We start from the raw sequence: 18,537 nt of genomic DNA, 5'->3' as shown, positions 1-18,537 counted from the left end.
CTTAGCTCAGATTCCTTCTTCTTCTTTTTTTTTAATAACCCTCTGGTGTCGTCCATCTCGCCTGTGGAATCTCATCACACAGGCCTGACTGCAGTATTTTTCTTCGTCCTTCTGTCAACTTGTCTCTCTTTTCTGTCCATCTGTCCTCAGCGGGTTCCTTCCTTTAACCTTTCTCTCTTTCGCTCTCTCTGCAACAAAAACTCACTCTCCTCACTCCTATCTTCCCTTCATCTCGTCCCTCCCTGCTTACCACAGAGCGTGCAGCGTTTTCAGTGGCTGCTTTCAGGCTGTTCTTGTAGCACGACCTCAGAGCTTCCCTCTGCGCCTCTCCGACGCCTCCCTGTGCAATCGGCCCCACGGTGTGGATCACATCTGCAGAGACATGAGAAAATGAAGCAATTCTTTATGTGGTGCATGAGAAATGAGTTAAATATAAGTGAAATATACTCTTGAGTTCATGCTCTCTCCTGTCAAATTCCACATTTATTTGAGTGTATATCATCGCAGCTATATTTAATTTAGTTCCACTTTAAAAAATAGATCAAATATGAATATGAATCATAGAAATGTTGCCCCACTGTTGACACAAACAGTCCTGACACAGTTGTAGTCTTGAGCTGAGTAGATCAAATCTCTATCAGGTTTTAAATCTCCTGAGAGCTTTGCAGACCACCTCTTTCGTTAAAAACAAGGTTGAAACCATCATGGAGGTCATTGGCTTCAAGAGGGATTCCCAGTTCTTGGTCTTATCGAGGCACAGACACTTCGCCCTAATACTTAAAGCCCTCTACTTTATTTACACTTCATTGGGTTGTAGATTTTATTTCAAAGATGGACAAACATGGATTTTTGCCCATCAACCGACTCTTAATAGCACATAATGACAATGAAACCTGTCATTAACAAAAGTATTCAGAGCTATAATTAAGGTCTCTGTAGATGATCCTTTGGCAACAACTGAAGCTTCAGGTCTTCTGGGGTAAGTCTCTACAAGCTTTGCACACCTGGATTTGTGCAAGTAATCCCATTTTTTTGCTTGCAGATCCTTTAAAGCTCCATCAAATTGAACAGGAAGCATCTGTGAACTGCCACCATCACGTCTCTCTACAGATGCTCAATGAGAGTTTAAGTGCGGTCTCCGGCTGAGTCACTCAAGGACAGTCACTTGTCCTGAAGCCACTCCAGTGTTGTTTTGGTTGTTTTATCTGTGTCACTGTCATGCTGAAAGGTGAACTGCCAGGAGCGGGTTTACTTCAAGGAGCTTTCTGTACTTGGCTGCATTCATTCTGACCAGTCTCAATGTCCCAGTCACGAAGACGCTCCCATCCCCTGTTGCTGCCGCCACCAGGCTTCACTGTAGTGATGGTATCAACCAGAAGATGAGCAGCGTCTGCTGTTTGCCAAACATAGTGTTTGGAGTTCAGCCCAGAGAGTTACATTTTTCTCTCATCAAACCGGAGAATCTTTTTTTCTCTCATGTTCTCTGAGTCCTTTAAATGTCATTTGGCAAACTCAAAGCAGGCAATCATATGCCTTTTACCCAAAGTGCCTTGCATCTTGACACTGTGAAAGTAAAACAGCATCAAATGTTCCTCATTTATTTACTAATTTGTCAACTTCTTAAGTGCCTCTCTGCCCTCTGTGCAACTGTGAAAATACCACATGCACGCTGTTCAAACATGCTCGGCCCAATCCCAAAAAGGAGCTCCCATAAATGTGATCTTGTTCAGATGCTTGCGGTCCCCTGAGGTTGACAGATGTTGACCATAACTGTTTCTGAGGTCTGTCAGTTCGCAACTGAGCGACTGCATTGAATGTCTTTTAAACATAAAGGCCTCAAAGATGGAGCTCGGCGGATGTGGACATCCCCTCCGATAAACTCTTCCATCTCTGCAGAGGACATGTGAGGCTGCTAAACTCACTATTGGTGCTTCTTGCTCTAGTTTGACTGAACAGTCAGCACTAGAGAGAGTCCCGCTGAGTCTGAGCTTCTTGCATGTTGTAATTACAGAGGCCACTGTGCTCTGGGAAAACTCAATTTTTCTTTTTTACATATTCTTAGCTACCACAGGGTCAACTGAGATTCTTTTCTGAAATTTTCTGGTATATGTTTTATGTAGTTTGAACTGTGCGTCTGTCCATACACTACAGGTGTGTGCCTCTCTAACTCCTATCAATTTAATTAGCCACAGGTGGACTCCCGCCAAGTTCGAGATAATCAAAGCAAACAGGATGCACCTGATCACAATTTGGTATTTAATGAATGTGTACATTGATGAGCACAAATGGACTGTAATGGCTTTAATCCATTAAAGAAAACAAATCAACACATTAAAGTGTGCTTTATGTGCTTTGGTTTTGCAGATTAGAGTGTGTGTAGGAGGCAGCTCGAAGGTTAGCGGTGGCCTCACACAGATCTGACTCATTAGAAAACTTGTTATTCGCTGTTAATGCAACACGTCTAGTGGAGGTCAGGTGAGCAATGAAAAAGTGAAAAGGAGAGAAAATTGTGTTTGTTTTTCAAATTGGAAAACATAAAATTTTACAGTTGAGACAGGGAACAAGACAACAAGGGCAGATAGTGAGCTGTGTTATCCTGAGGTGATCCTGCAGACAGGATTGTTGTTTGATTTGTTGCTTTGGGCTTGGAGCAGCTCTGAAGTTTGCCATTCATCTTTTTGCCCATAAAATAAAATCTGAACTGCTTACATCAAGAGAAGACAAACAGGAACAACCCTCACATCAAATCTGCAGGACAGGCTCTTCAGTTGTGAGCACATTAGGTGGAAGGTAGACCATGTTTTTCCCTCATTTACCATTAACATTTCACCCAGTAACAGATTGACTTTGCATCTCGTTCTCACGCCATTATTCATCATCTGAATAGCTGACAGAGTTGAGTTGTGGGCAGCGATTCAGAGAGAAGTCTGGAATCAAGCTACAGAAACTGCTCCCTTTGTCACAGCACCCATATACAGTCTACAAAGTGTCATTTAATGTGTGAATTTAACAGCACGCCTGTGCAGCCACAAAAACACTGCTGCCACTGTTTTAAGTGCTGCTACATGCACACAAAACGTCCAGGGTGTTTGTGATTAATTAATAAGTCAACACTCTGAAAAAAAGTCCATTTGTTTTCCAAAGTGTGTAATCTGCTGGGTTTGTTTGGTGTTGCCAGCCAATTAGCTTGAAAAGCTACCTGACCAAACAGGCCTCCGAGCTGCCACTGTTTCCAAGAGCTGATGACTTCCAGTGTGGCTGCCAGAGGAAGACGCCCTCTCATTCCTCTCTGATTCTGAATAACTCTCATTTAAAGGTTTTTACTACAAGTTTGTCTGGAGCAACAATTGAGAAGAGATCTCTTTGTCTCTCCCAGCAATAATGTCTTTCACAGTGTCTAATTGCTTTGAACAATATATTTTTCATGTTTTTCTGTCATGTAGCAGCTGGAACGCTTGACTAATTCATACTGTTTCTTTGTCAAGTTAATGACTGTTTTTTTGTTGGTTTTTGTTGGAAAAAAACAATTTCAGTTGAGAGAATTGATTAAATAAAGGGTAAATGAACTGAAGTGTATTGAATTGAAGGCAGAGAGAGAGAGAGGGAAGGAAGGGAGGAATGAAACAGAACAGCTAACATACACAAGCTGCGTGAGGAACAGAGAGCTGCAGCGGAGATGTGGTTTAACCGGCCTCTACACGCCTACGCCATCTTCACCACACATTCTGATGAGACTCAGCATGATGCTCTCAGCGTGAATCCCACCACTGTGATAAAACCTAGCCGGACCACTGCCTCTATATGCAGGAGAAAATAATAGGAGAAATACATTAATCTAGTATTGAGATTTCTTTATTTTCTTTTTTTTTAAACAGGATCCCATATAGTTAAATAATCTCAGTTTCTTTTCCTTTGCTGATCAATTTTGAATTTCAGGCTTGAATCAAGTGTCACTTTTGCAATAGCTACGAATCGACTGATATGCAACGTTGCCAGATCTGACTGACATCAAATAACTCAAACAGAGCTTGAAAACGTCCCTATCAGCATAAAAGTATTCTGATGTTTAACCTCCATTCAGGAGAGAGGTTTTTTTTTTTTTTTTTGCCTGTCAGTAAATAAATCACCTCACTAACAGTGTCATATCTCATCAGTAAAGTCCATTATTACACTGTAGCTTGTTTGGAGGCAAACTGCATCATGTTAAAGGTACATTGTGTAGGAATTACTCTCATCTAGCGTTGCGGTTGTACATATCGCAAGCAACTCAATCATATTTTTCATGCTGCATTCACGTGAAATTGGGCAGAAAACAGCCGCTGCAGGTAACGGCTTAAACAAGCCTCCATGTAAACAAGTGGTCCGTCAGCACGAGGCAAAACAATACACGTGACAATATGTTGTCATGGGGATTACGTATTGTTTACCTGACCCACGTTTTACCGTCTTTCTCTCGACTTCTGTGACTAAAATGGCATCTGGTTTGTTACCGACGGCCGTCTGCCCGACTGCAGGTGAATGCAGCATCAGTGTAACGCTCCATTCCTCCTCACTGCGTTACCACGGTGACTTTTCACAGACGCCACCTCGATCTGAGCCGACAGCTCCGGTGTCTCCGGTGAGTTTCCGTGGTTTCCTACCGTCACGCTGCCACTGAACGTAAAAACATGGCGACACCACATGGCAGCAGCACCGAGCTTACCCGCTCCATGGAGATATGAATGATATGAACGGCTAATTCAGAGCTGAAAGGATCACTTCAGTTTGTTGATGGGGGTGATTACTGATGAATGAAAAACAGACTTTTGAACGAAATAATCGATTTTCGTGAATAAATAACAGGAGAAGTTACACAATGTCCCTTTAAATAGAGGATATAAACCCCTGCTCCATTTCTTTAGCCTATAACATTTTGGCAAATTCCTGCAAAAATGCTACAATTTCAGTTTGCAATTATCCACTAATGTTCACACAAATGTGATGATTTTAAGGTCTTTCTATCTGTTATTTGTAAATGGCTTTGAAAAGGTTTATTTACTGTATGATGGACATCAGAGATAATCATATCCTCAGGACACGGTCAAAGACTGTGACGAGGAGAGAGAGAGCATGGTTTTGACGGAAGTGATGGTTATCTGGTATTCAGGGTTTGACGTACCATTATTGCCAACATGAGCTGTGTGTCGCCGCCGCCGCTGCAACTGTTGAACTAACTTCCTGTTTAGTCTGAACGCCGTCATGCACCTGTCAGTACAGTATTGTTGCCTCACATCTCGTGGCTGTTCATTCGAATAAAGCCTCGTATAACGTTTCAATGGCTAAAACACCACAAATGGTGGAGGAAACACCCTGCAGCTCGCACGCCACATAGAACCATTTTTAACAACCCAATCAAATAAAAAGTTGGCCTGCTGGGAGGAAAACCACCCAATTTGGCAACGCTGCTGATCTGGCAACAGCTGCTGTATAGTATTTCAGTATAGTGACCTTATTCCCAAAAAGTTCATCAAATGAACAGAGTGATATTGATATGAGCTCAGTGCAATTCAAAACAATATACGTCTAATTATTAATTATATTAAGATGGACATTAATTGAGCACTTTGTCTCTATCTCTGTCTCGCTCTCTCTCTCACACACACACACACACACACACACACACACACACACACACACACACACACACACACACACACACACACAGTTAACAGGCTGCAGATTGCACAGCGAAGAAGAAGCCCGGAAGACGCTCTTTAATCCAACCCTCAGCGGATCGGAGGCCATTAGACAGAAAGACTTAACACAGTGTTTGGGACTTTTTGAAACATGATCCAGTGATCCCGTTTCAAAACCAAAAATTCAAAGCAGAGCCATGAAAACACTTTCCCACATCCACTCTGCCAATATCCGTTAGGGGCTCGTTTGTTGTTGTAGTTGTATCCATTGACAAATAGACAAGCGACAAGTAAATTCTGCCTCATAACCACAATCAATGGAGGATATCTGGTTAGTGATATCAGATCTGCTCATAAAGGCCAGTCGATCAAGCAGAGATCCTGAAAAAAAATGGTTGCACTGTGTTTTTCCTATATAAAAATAAAATATTTAATTAAATTCAAATGGATTTTTATGCCCAAAATATCACAAAAGGTCACTGAAAAGATAATTATCTCCAGTAAAGTTAAGAACACAAGCAGCACAAACATTTTTGCTCTCCACCAACTCCTCCAGGAATACTACTGTAGATGACCAACCCAGCTAGTTTCTAACTATGTTTGTATTTGAAACCAGCACTAATGATGACAGAGTGAACCAAAACAGCAAATTTGTGAGCTATAAAATCAATCACAATGAGGTGAAAGACAATAAACCACTTAAAAGTGCTGGAGAAAATGTAGGATTGTGGTTATAAATTTTGGGTGCATCATTAAGTCAAAGATCTTTCAGTTGATACAAAGTCATCTGACTAGTTATCAATATTAAAATAATAATAACTGTATATCAGCTTGTTTTGGCATCTCTGACCAGGAACTCTTTTTCACAGTTGCTAAATTACTGTGCAAATACAGCATTTGCATTTCTCTTGCTTTTTGAATCAAGCAGCAATCTTCTGCAATCATTCAACACAACACAAGGAGCTCTGCCGCAATGTCAACTTACATACCGCGGTGCTTCACTGTAGCCCTGCCTACGACCTGAAGTGTGTGGATGAAAGTCTAGAGTGCTGCTTTAATGGAGCCAACACACATGGACTGAAAGAAACTTTGTCTGAATAACGTGACAGTCCGTCATTGAACTGCTTACCGCTGATGAAGGAGAGTGCAGTCCCTGAGAAATCACTTAGTCTGAGTCCATGAACTCACACAGAAAGAATAGTAAGTGCTCCAATCAAAGCCTGTTTAGACATTGACATTAGACACTAACATTCTTCAATCGCATAGATCATCAAAGGTTTATGATGTGTAATATCTTTTATATTATATGAAATGGGAGGTGCATATCCGGACCACTTTAATGAAGGTTTCCTGAAACTGAGCTCAAGTATTATTCAGACCTCAGCTGTAACGAAGGGTTAAAATTCTTCTTTGACTCGTGCTTTTCCAGCTCAGATTTTCAGATTTTCCCTGATTTGCCTGATAAAATGTCCACCTTCATTGTGCATTCAGTGTACGAGGCATTTTAATGTCGTTTTTAGGCCATATTGATGCAACAGTTGGCTCTGTAGGAGCAAGAGCGTGAGGGTGTGAGTGTTTTGTGACTGTGTGTGAGTGACAAATTGTTGCTTCAGCCTCTCATCAGTGATGATCCTTCTGGAGGTGTCATGGGGCTAATTCAGAAAAACATCTGTAATCAGCGATGGGAGGATCACACTTGATAACCTCTATGACTCCATCCCCACTGCCGGACCGACTTGTTCACAATCTCAGCTCAGTGTCTATGTATCTGTTCATTCTCACCCAGACACAGTTTGCTGTTTTCTCAGTGTGAGCTGGCTGCAGCTTGATTATATGTTACAATATAAAAGAAAAACTAGGGTTGTATCTTATTTGTTTCATTACTTATTATTTCCTTGATCCATCAGTTTTATTCTTCAGTTTATTACTTGTCAAAAATGTTTGTGAAAAAGTCCCTTTAATTTTTATCTGTAATTTTTTTAGTCTGCAAGTAATTTGTGTTCTCTGAAATTCAAATTACAAAATTATTTGCTTGATACAATAGTCGGTCGCTTTGTCGCTGTTTTCCTAAACACCCTCAGTCAAAGTAATATGTAACTTATGAGTGAACACTGTTGCTGTCATGTGCTGCAAATTTGATTTTGACACATTTTAATGTTAGCGGAAGAATATTAATATATCCATGAACCGTAGCGCTGAGTAAATATGTGTACATTGTTGTTGTGCAAATTTACATTTTGGGAAGTACAGCGTTATCTTGCCTGACGAGATGCATCTAAACGTGGAGGAGGACATTTTTTTGCATGGTTTTATTTGAAATATTAACTACTTTTCATATTTTTTTTTACAATTATGGCTAAATTATGGTATTTTCTAGTATTTTTTAAATTTCATTTGAGCCCACTTTGGAAACCCCTGCCTTACCCATAATTGACCAACTATTTTTTTTTTTTTTTTAATCACAGCTTCCACAGATTTTCCACAGAAACCATAATAGGTTCATGTCATTTTGGTATTTTTAAGCTTTCTTAAACCTTAAATTTTCCTAATCAGTGAAATATTCTGATGCAAAATGAATCTAAATTCATAAAAAAGTGTCACATCAACACCTTAAAACATTGTGCTGCATCTTCTTGTAGCTGCTGAAAAAGCTTTAGAAAAACGTTCCATTATTCTGTCACATCAGGGAAAACGTTGGTTTAAAAGTGCAAATTTAAAAGCTTCCAAGAACCGACTATGGGATGAATCACTATCATGATTCATTACTTGTTGAGAGGCAACAATTTTATTTATAGGGAATGAGAATGCAGCGCAGGACTCTTTAAATAGCAGCACAGATAGATCAGAACATACAGTAGGAAGTAGATAAAACACAGCAGATGAAACACTCACTGACACGAGTTTAATTACTGTGGTCAAACATGAAGTGGTGCATGAAGGAGCAAAAAGAAGAAGAAGAAGAGGAACATACAAACACAAGGAGGACAGAGTAATCACAATAAGACAGTTTGGCACATATTAGCTCTTCATGTGTGTTTGTCTGCGAGTTGTGTGGTTGTTTATGTTGTCACGTGTGTGTTTACTCTTCACTCGGCCCGGACTACTCCAGTAGTCAAGTAGCCCAGAGTGAGTGTGCGCTCTCAAAAAGTCGCTGAGCCGTGCCAATGCATCAACGCACGCAGCACTCAGCGGTGGTCAGGTTCACAACTCGGTCGTGTGTGTGTGTGTGTGTGTGGGTGGGTGTGGGTCCGTGCGTTGGTGTGTGTGTGTGTGTGTGTGTGTGTGTGGGGGTGTGTGCAGTACTGTATGTGCTATGCTGGTTCAGTTCAACAGTGGGTCACTTGGTGGTCATTCATCTGCATGTCATCTGCTAAATGTCACTGACACACACACACACACACACGGACACACAAACACACACACACGGACACACACACACACACACACACACACACACACACACACACACACACACACAAACACACACAGAGACACACACACAAACACACACACATGGACACACAAACACACACACAGACACACACACAAACAAATTTATTCACTGTTTCTGCAAAAATTGAATTGGGATCTACAGTATAATTGCCACGGTGATTTTTCCTCATTGCTAACCCAATCATCTGTTGTTCTGCCATTTTTTTTTCTGTTTACCAGGGGCCGTCTTCCTCTTCTCCCCTTACCTTCTTTCTCTCCATCCCTTTCCACTCCTCACTCCATCTTTCGTTTCACTCCCCGTCCTTCGTCGTCACCCCCTGTCTCCCTCCATCACCATTACCTCATCCAGCCATCCCACTTCTCCTCTCACCCCCATTACCCTCTCCTCCTCCTCCATTCCTCCATCACCACCTCTCCATCCCTTCTTTCATATTCTCATCCACTTCTCCTTCCTCTTTTCTTCATTATCCTCTTCCTCTCTGCATTATTCTCTCTCTCCCTCTCTCCATTCCTTCCTTCCTCTATTAGATATTCCCCTCACCCCCCTCTTCCTCACTTCTCCTCCCTCTCTCTCTCTCTCTCTCCGTCACCTGAGGTAGACGGTTTTGTCAGGAGTCGGCCTTATTTACCGCCTCTCTTCGCTCCTGTTTACATTATCGATCGGCAGGGTTGCTTTAGTTCCACCATACATCAACCTCCCCAACCCCCCCACTCCCCCCCCCTCCTCCCCCTCCCCACCGCCCCAATGTTACGGCTGCTAGCTCACATTACCCAGAAACACAGAGGGTGGTGAGGGGTGGTGGTGGGTGTTGGCTCGATGGGGAGATGGAAAGCTAGTGGAGCATGTTAGGATGTGTGAGGGATTTATGTGTGAAGGAGACAGCGTGTTGTGGATAGTGTGTGTGTATTAAACGGAGTGGATGTGTGTCCTCTGAGGGGGGGGTGTAGCTTGACAGTAAGAGTGTGTACAACATGTGTGTACTGTATATTTGAAACCCACTGTGACTGCATGTGAGTTGGTTTCTCTAACAAACGAGGGATCCTTTGGCCAAAAGTATACGGACATTATACAACATGTGTGATTATTGAACTGGCGATCAGCCGGCGATGCTGCTGCGTGATGAGGATCACAGGTGTTGTTGGAGGGATTAAGGTCATGGTTGTGTACAGCTAATCAAATCCTTCCCACATCATTTCTTTATGGACCTGCTTCATGCACAGGAGCATCATCATGTTGAAACAGGGAAGGACCTTCGCCTTTAATTTGGTCATTTACATGGGGTTTAAAATACCACTTAAAGGGCTACTTCACCCAAAATCGACAATTCACCAATTTTCTACTCACCTTCATGCCAAGGAAGGGTTCGGAGAACTTTCGGAGTCATCAAAACGCTTTTGGAGTTCCAGGGGGGTCCGGCTGGCAACGGATTTTCATATAATGGCGGTGGATAGAGTTCACTTTTGAATCGTCCAAAACACACACTATGAAACATCCAAATACCTCCGTCTGTACTAGTAGCTCCCTGTGGCTCTGTTGATGTTTGTGCGCATTGGCGAGATTTTCTGCGAGATGTTCTTCCGTGTTTACATCATACATCCAATGGTTTACAACGATGAACTTGTGCATGCGCACAAACATCAACAGAGCCGCTGGGAGCTACTACTACAACACGGCTAAAAACAGAGATCACATAAATTTTTTCCTACAACTTTTTCATGTGGCGGCTTCAGGACACTTGGGTCAGTACGGACGAGCAGTATGGAGGTATTTGGATGTTTCATAGTGTGTGTTTTGGACGATTCAAAAGTGAGCACAATCCACCGCCATTATATGAAAATCCGTTGCCAGCTGGACCCCCCCTGGAAAGCGTTTTGATAACTCTGAAAGTTCTCCAAACCCTTCCTTGGCATGACGGTGAGTAGATGATTGGTGAATTATCGATTTTGGGTGAAGTATCCCTTTAATCCTATTTGTTTATCTGTAGATAAAAGGACAGATTAGGCTTCTTTACTGTATCACAGACAACATTCAACCTTCATGTTTCCTAAGTCCTAACCCTCTGCTTGGCGAGTCGGTCTCAGGACTCTGGACCCTTCAGATTGTGTTTCTTCTTCTGTTTCCTCACTGGTTACACTTTCTAAATAAGTTCTCCACAAAATGCTTTGAGTTTTGGAGGTGTCAGCGTTGAAACCTACAGTATTTACTTGGCAAGTTTGTCAGTCAGGAAAATCTTCAGGCTCTGCTGAATGTCTCTGAGTTTGTGTGCGGTGGTTTTTGTGACATGATCCAATCAGCGTGACGGAGAAGATAAATGGTGTGAGGATGCAACCTTGTCTCACTCCAAACTAAACGAGAAACTCAGAGAGGCTTTTGCACAATATGAATATTTACAGAAACACTTGGATGCTAGACACAATCTTTTATGAGTAGATCCAGATTGAAACATAGGAAGTCATAATAAAGTAATATGAGAACAATGCTCCTGGAAATATACAGTAACAGTTTAACAGCTGATTCTGGTTTAATGTTATAGCTTCCAGATCTTCAAAATTGGAAACCATCTGAAATAATTTCGATGGACCCACACGGACTAATCAAACTGCACCAACCCCATCACATCTGCCACCGCTCTGGCCTCGGTGTTTTCCAGTTTCTGGCTCTGTTTGTTGATTAATGAGGGAGAAACTTAACAGACCAGCTTGTTCATGCTGATTTTGCACAAGCAATTTTTTTTCTCCCAACAAGCAGTTTTATGCTGCTACCTAACAGCAGCTATCACTGTGCGTAGTTGCATACAGTGCAAAAATACGCATGTAATGACCAAGTTTTATCATCCTGCTAGAGGTCAAGCATTTCCAAATCGTCATTGCAAGTATGTGTGCACATGTTAAGCGTATAGCACGGTAGTTTATGATATGAAGAGAAGAAATGTAAAAGTGCCTGCAGATGAACATTAGCGTGCAATAGGAATTAATGGCTGTCATTACCCTGTGACTGTGCATTTCAGCAACGCCGTGTCTTCGCTTCTGCGGGGCTGAAAAAGGTCAAACCTCCACACGGAGGAGGGAATCACGACCCACTGTTAAACAGATGTGAGGCCTTTTGAATTTTACCCTGCAGACTGTTTTTCCAAAAGCTGTGAATAACAGGCTTCATCAAATCGTAATAAGATATTCTGAGCGTCGATGTGACTGTGGCCTAATGTCACGTAATTTAGTGGAGCAGCTCTCTCGCTGGAGCTCCAATTTTTCTTTCCTCTCCCTCTGCTCTTGCTTACAGATTTGTTTAAGCCAACAGTTCTTTAAGGCTCCAACCAGGTTTAGATGTTCTATTGATTTCTGCCCTTGGGTCCAATTAAGAAATCACTTTGTTTAGCCCAGCTAGTAACACAATCAACATCTTAATGTGTACATACAGTATCTTTTATCTGTGTGTGTGTGTTTGTCATGTGTAAACCCCTGGTGCTAATTTTATATTTGTGTGATACTTCAAATGCCTCTTTTATCTCAATTCTACTACTATTTCTCTACTACTATTCAACTACAAAACAAAATACAAACTCCATCTCAACAGGGGGAAAAGTTACACACTGAGAGTCAGTTATCTTCTTATATAGTACATGTATATCCCTGGATCAGATTACATTAGCCATGCTAAGAAAGCAATCATTTAGAAATTGTAATTTATATCTATTGTCTTTAACGTTGCACTTCAGCACATAATATCATAATGAATTGAATGTGAATTTAATTATGTTAATAAAGGAGATTAATTTAATACAATTAAAAATAGCCCATGTGGATCCACTGCTCTCTGATGTCAACCTGAGTGAAACCTTTGCTTTCAAATGTAATAAAGGTGCGTGCAAATACATTTGATTGAAAGTGAGGTGCAGCCTGTTCAAGGGTTTCTTCTTTTCAGTTCTTCTGACGCTGACTATCCATCAGTCTCATCAGTCGTCTCCTTTGATGACAGTTATTCTCCCTCAGACTCTTTTTGTCCTCACAAGTGCTGCTGTCCTCTGTGGTTTTTATCCTGTTTTACACCTGCAACTATTCTAGCACTTGTCATATTGATTAAAACATCTAATTAATTTCAATCTATTATATAATTACGGCCTCAAACAAAGGTTTATTTCAAGTGAAGCTCTTTCATAAAACAAACTGCTCTACATGTTTTATGCAGGCCTCATCACGTGCCATGATCGCCAACAACACGCTCAGCGACATGATGAAAGGAAACAAAGTAAAGGTGAAATTATAGCAGCGCTGAGAAGGAAAAAGGAAAAAGGAAGGAAAAGAAAAATAAATTTGAGCAGCTCAAACTATATTCATCACACACCTGACTTGCTTTGCACATTAAGCCCTGAAAAAAGGCAGAGAGAAAGAGTGTGTGTGTGTGTGTCAGAGTGAGTGTGTGTGGGCGTCACAAAAATGGGCGTCACACTGGCATGAGCCTTTAAAGAACTTGACTGAGTGCCATCCGGTGACACCCGCCCCGTCTTTTTCCTTTTGTCTGCCGTTCCAGGTCTTTTTTTCCTGCTTTTTTGTCATTACCCCTCTCTTTTTTTGGGGTGGGGGCTCTGTCCCTCCTCCTCTCCTCCTCCTCCTCTCCTCCTCTCCCGCCCGTGGCCTCTCACCATTCTTACCTGGGAGGCCACGAGTCGCTGCTCCTGCTTTTCATACTCAACGGCCATCCGTCCGTCCTCTCCTCTCCCCTCCCCTCGCCTTTCGCCTCTCTCTTCTCATACCTCCATCTGTCCCTCGCCTTTCTTTATCTGCCTTTAAAGCAGGAGGCAGGAAAAAGGCTAGCTGGTCCTTTGTGTGCCCGGCCTCAGTTAATGCTCAGCCAAGCGGACACAGCTCTTAAATCCAGGCCCGGGCTCTGGCACAAAGGGAAGGCTCGGGTCTTGCAAAGGCCCCTACGGCTCTCCCTATCTCTTTCTACCTTTCTCTGAAAAAGACAGAGGGGTAGTTATTCTAAACAGGAGGACAAGAGTGGATGGCGAAGGGAGGGAGGGGGGGGGGGGGGGGCAAGATGCCGATGCTAAAAGGAGCGGACATAATTCTCTTCATCTGAGAGCAGCAGCAAAGACGTTCTTTATACCATCTCACCCTCCAACTCTCTTTCCCTGAGCAAAGCAACACTGGAGGTTTTTTTTTTTCTTCTTTTTTTTTGATCTCTTTTTTTCCCCCCTTCAAGGCGAATGAATTAGCTGAATGAATTAACACCAGGGCTGCTGCTGCTGCTATGATCATCATCATCACGCTCCTCCTCATCAGCAGCAGCAGTTTTGACGAAGCTTTTTAACACCTAGAAGGATCGCACTGCTGACGCCGAGGCAGGAAGAAGCAAAGATGTCGACAACCTTGTCAAAAAAAAAAAAAAAAAAGATAGGAAAAAAACTCCCCAACTAGCAAGGTATCACAGTCGGAGTGCTACAGTCTTTAGCCCAAATTCTTGTCAAGTCTCTTGGCACTACTAAAGAAACCTTACTGCTGATGATGATAGGAACAGAGGGGAGGGGGGGCGGGAGTGAGATACTGTACAAGGGAGAAAGGAGAAGAAAGAAAGAAAGAAAGAAAGAAAGAAAGAAAGAAAGAAAGAAAGAAAGAAAGAAAGAAAGAAAGAAAGAAAATGTAGGAGTGCGCAACAGGAAGACAGAGAGAGGGTGTGGACGAGGGGAACGGAGGGAAACGAGGTGTTGAAGTTGTTGATGGCGATGGGCAGAAACAACATGTCTTCAAAAGGGAAGGAGAGGCAGACGTGAGAGAGCGACGGGGTGACAGGCGAAGCAGAGAGACGGAGGTCTTGGAGGAGAGGAACAGGGGGAGTCTGGGAGAGCTGCAGTGAGGATTTTAATTAGCAGTAATTGGCCACCGAGGGAACAGAAACTGGGAGACGGGAGGCAGGGAGGGAAGAAAGAGGAGCATCGCAGCCAGTTTCTGACAGACTGATATCTCTCTTGCTTTGTACCTCTCTATTTCCTTCAGCACTTTTTCTATACGGGCCCCTCCATCTCCATCTTGTTTTCCCTCCGTCTTTTTCCACCTCCAACCGTGTTACTCCCACTCTCTGCCAGTTTCCCCATAAATACGGGAGACTGCAAGTAAACTGTAAGGTGCCTGGCACAGGAGACGAGATGAAGGGTTGTTTACAATTATCCTGAGAAGATCTAAAAAAGACTTGGCTTTAAAATACAGTTTATAATTAATCTTAAAGCTGAAAAAACACATGTCTATTTATATCTGGAAGTGATTAACCCACAGAGACTTATCACCTGAATCTGTAGCTCCCCTCAGACTGGGCTGCTGTTTTCTAGCAAGTTTGAAAAAAAATCTACTTAAAAGGCTTGTGCACTTCACAGGTTGTAAACAGCTGCAGATTTAAAGTGACTGATCTAAAAAGATCAGATCTGTACTGAAGTCGGAGAAAACGGTGGCGCTGCTGAAGAAAAAAGGAAAAGAAAAAGGTCGAGAGGCAACAAAATGTGAGCGGTCGGTCAGACAATTACACAGGTTGCACAGAAGCTGGCGGGTGGCTGGTGGACGCCGGATAGCCAAATTATCTCTCCCCACCCCCCACCCCTTTATTTTGGAAGTAAAGCTGAAAGTGAGCACATCCCTAACGTCGTTAATGATCCCTCGTCGTTGCACATGAAAAATGTGAGTGGGCACGACCACAGCGAGTGTGGTGTGCTGTGAGAGATGGATGTCTGCAGACAGGTTGGTAATCATTTCACAGTTCACCTTGTTTTTGTCATCCAAGTCCATTTGGCTGACCGAGGTGTTTGTTTTCTACTAGACGATCAACCCAAAATTAATCACTGGAATTAATTAATTTAGTTTTGTCTTCAACATTTAGCAAAATACAAAAAAAAAAACTTAATTATTTTCATTATAAACCATTAAAGATGCAACATTGTGTTTTTCTCTCTGTGGGGATGATATCAGTGCGTTGACGTCACCAAAGCAGCGAGTTTCCTTCGCTGGACGGATCGTGATTAAGGTCCTGACCTGGTGTTGTCTACCTGTCGCCGCGGTTCTCCTTAGACCGGCCCGCCGCCCGCGGCTCCTTCCCTCCCCAGCGTGTCACCATGTCACATCCCAGTGCGTTTGGCAGGGGAGCGAGGGCGACTGGGGAACAGGTTAGCGGGGTTACAGCTGTGTTTTATCGGTACACAGGTGAGCTCTTGGGCGCTGGGTCGTCTGGACAACACGTTCAGCCCATGCTCCCCTGTCTGGCAACCGCAAAACACACACACACACACACACACACACACACACACACACACACACACACACACACACACACACACACACACACACACACACACACACACACACACACACACACACACACACACACACACACACACACACACACACACTACTACTATCTACACAAATGCACATGGATATCTTACAGCACAGATCTGGCACACAAGTGAGCAACACGCTAATTTTATGCACACACACTACACACACACACACACAAACAGACTGATCTGCTCAACTCCTAATCAAATCCTTGTCTACGGTGGCTCATATGGTCCAAACTCGACAGATTGCTGATTTAAATGCCTTTAAGTTTTGGTTAATATGTGAATTTAGGCAGAGCCTGCTTGAAATTTTCCAGCTGTCATTTGTCAACATCCCAAATTGCATGCGACTCTTGCTAAACAGCAGCGGTAGTGTGCCATGCGCTCCGGGTGTTGCTAGGTTACGGGACTGGGATGCTGCTGGCTAAGTGGCTGCGGGATCATCGACGGGCACTCTGCATGGAGGGCTGACAGCAGGTCCTCTGGACCATTTGGCAAACCCGTGAGTCAGACGCTCTTGAAATCCCACATCTGGTGGCAAGCCCGTACAAATCAAGATCAAAGTGTTGGCTTTGAGATTGGACCTGTCTCTCAGCCGCCCTGCCTATCTCCTGTCGAGTTTCATTTTCATTTCTTGTTTTTTTTTTCCCCACCACATTTTTCCACAGCGCTCTGCTCTGCTTTGTTATCTCTCCTTTGCTTTCCCTCTGTTGTTGCTGTCTCACCTCTCTCTCCCTCCTGCTGAGCGGTAATCAAGCCCTGTTGTGAGTGTTTAAGCGCTGGAGCAGATACATGTTGAATTATTTGCGGGATTTAATATTTTGTCTGGTGGGAGAAAGAAAGAGCCGGTCTCCAGTCCACATGGCGTCTAACAGCCATGCACACATAAAATGTAAATGTAAAGCTGTATGGCTCAAGCACACACACACACACACACACACACAAACACACGTACACCCCCCCACATGCGGTTAGTCACTCAGTGAATCAGAAAGATTGTCAGTCACAGAGACATCCCGCTGACAGACAGTATCAGGTAGGAGAATGATCGGCAGCACAGAGAGAAACACACATGCGCCCAATTATGAGCTCAAACACTGGGGGTGTAACTGTGCAACCGTGACTCTGAAACTGCAACAACACACACATCCACCATCTCATCTCGCAATACAGAACAATGAAACTGTGAAAAGCCCCCGACCCCAAAGCCGCTCCTGCAGGTACAGCCTGTTGAGCTCTCATTACTTCGCTGAAATAACAATACTCACTTTTCATCATGTCACAATTAACACTTTAACGTGCATAAATCACCAAATTATCGTCGCATTTAAATTGAGGGCAGGCTGTTATCATTTGCAAATATTACACCTGTGTTTGTGCATTTGGAGAATTGTTACACCCCCACCTATCAAACACACACGCACGCCACAAATATGCCCAGATAAGGACGCACTGTGACGAGCAGCAGCATCCATCATCCCCACAGAAAAATTACAGCTAAGATCTTCGAAGTTAAACAACTGAACCAACAAAGGAGAACAGACAGTGGAAGAACTCGTCTCCTCCTAATTCCCTCCTGTCTTCTTCGGCTCCGCTCACATCCGTCCCCTCCCCCCACATTCATTGCCTCGTTTTTTTAACCACTCTCTCCCACTCCTTCCTTATCTATCTCTTCTATTCCTGCTCTCCATTCTGCCTTGAGCTCGCCTCTATTATCGCTTCTCCCTCTTTTTTTTCTCGCCTTTTTTCTCCTCTCTTCCTCCGTGAACTTAAACTCTCCACGGAACCATAAGCTGATATCACACAGACTCAGTGCTCCTTTAATCTCTGTCATACACACACACACGCACACACACACCTGGGTGGTCATTATAAGGTCGCTACAAAGCTGGGCAACTACATCACTGCAATACCTATTAATGTGTGTTTGCCATTACAAATATCAATATCATGATTAGCACCTGACAAAAGATGGAGTTCAAACCGGGGTGAGTGGGCGGTGGAAACTGTTTGAATGTCATGTGAATGATGTGAACTTTGCACAACACTATATATACAGTATACAGTACACACTCTGCAGTATGAGA

The 18,537-nt window shown here is 43.1% G+C and overlaps 1 protein-coding gene across 2 annotated transcripts in view; it reads right to left on the bottom strand.

The window, feature by feature from the left end:
* Positions 1 to 18,537, bottom strand: part of macrod1 (mono-ADP ribosylhydrolase 1) — a 118,883-nt gene that overhangs the window by 20,721 nt on the left and 79,625 nt on the right. For both annotated transcript variants that reach the window (XM_083980182.1, XM_083980181.1), the window contains exon 6: positions 251 to 372. In XM_083980182.1, coding sequence (XP_083836308.1) covers positions 251 to 372 — 122 coding nt within the window. The remainder of the gene's footprint in view (positions 1 to 250; positions 373 to 18,537) is intronic.

Source organism: Trachurus trachurus (assembly GCF_905171665.1).
Source record: "Trachurus trachurus genome assembly, chromosome: 10".
Taxonomy (NCBI): Eukaryota; Metazoa; Chordata; class Actinopteri; order Carangiformes; family Carangidae; genus Trachurus; species Trachurus trachurus.
This window is presented reverse-complemented; position numbering and strand designations above follow the sequence as displayed.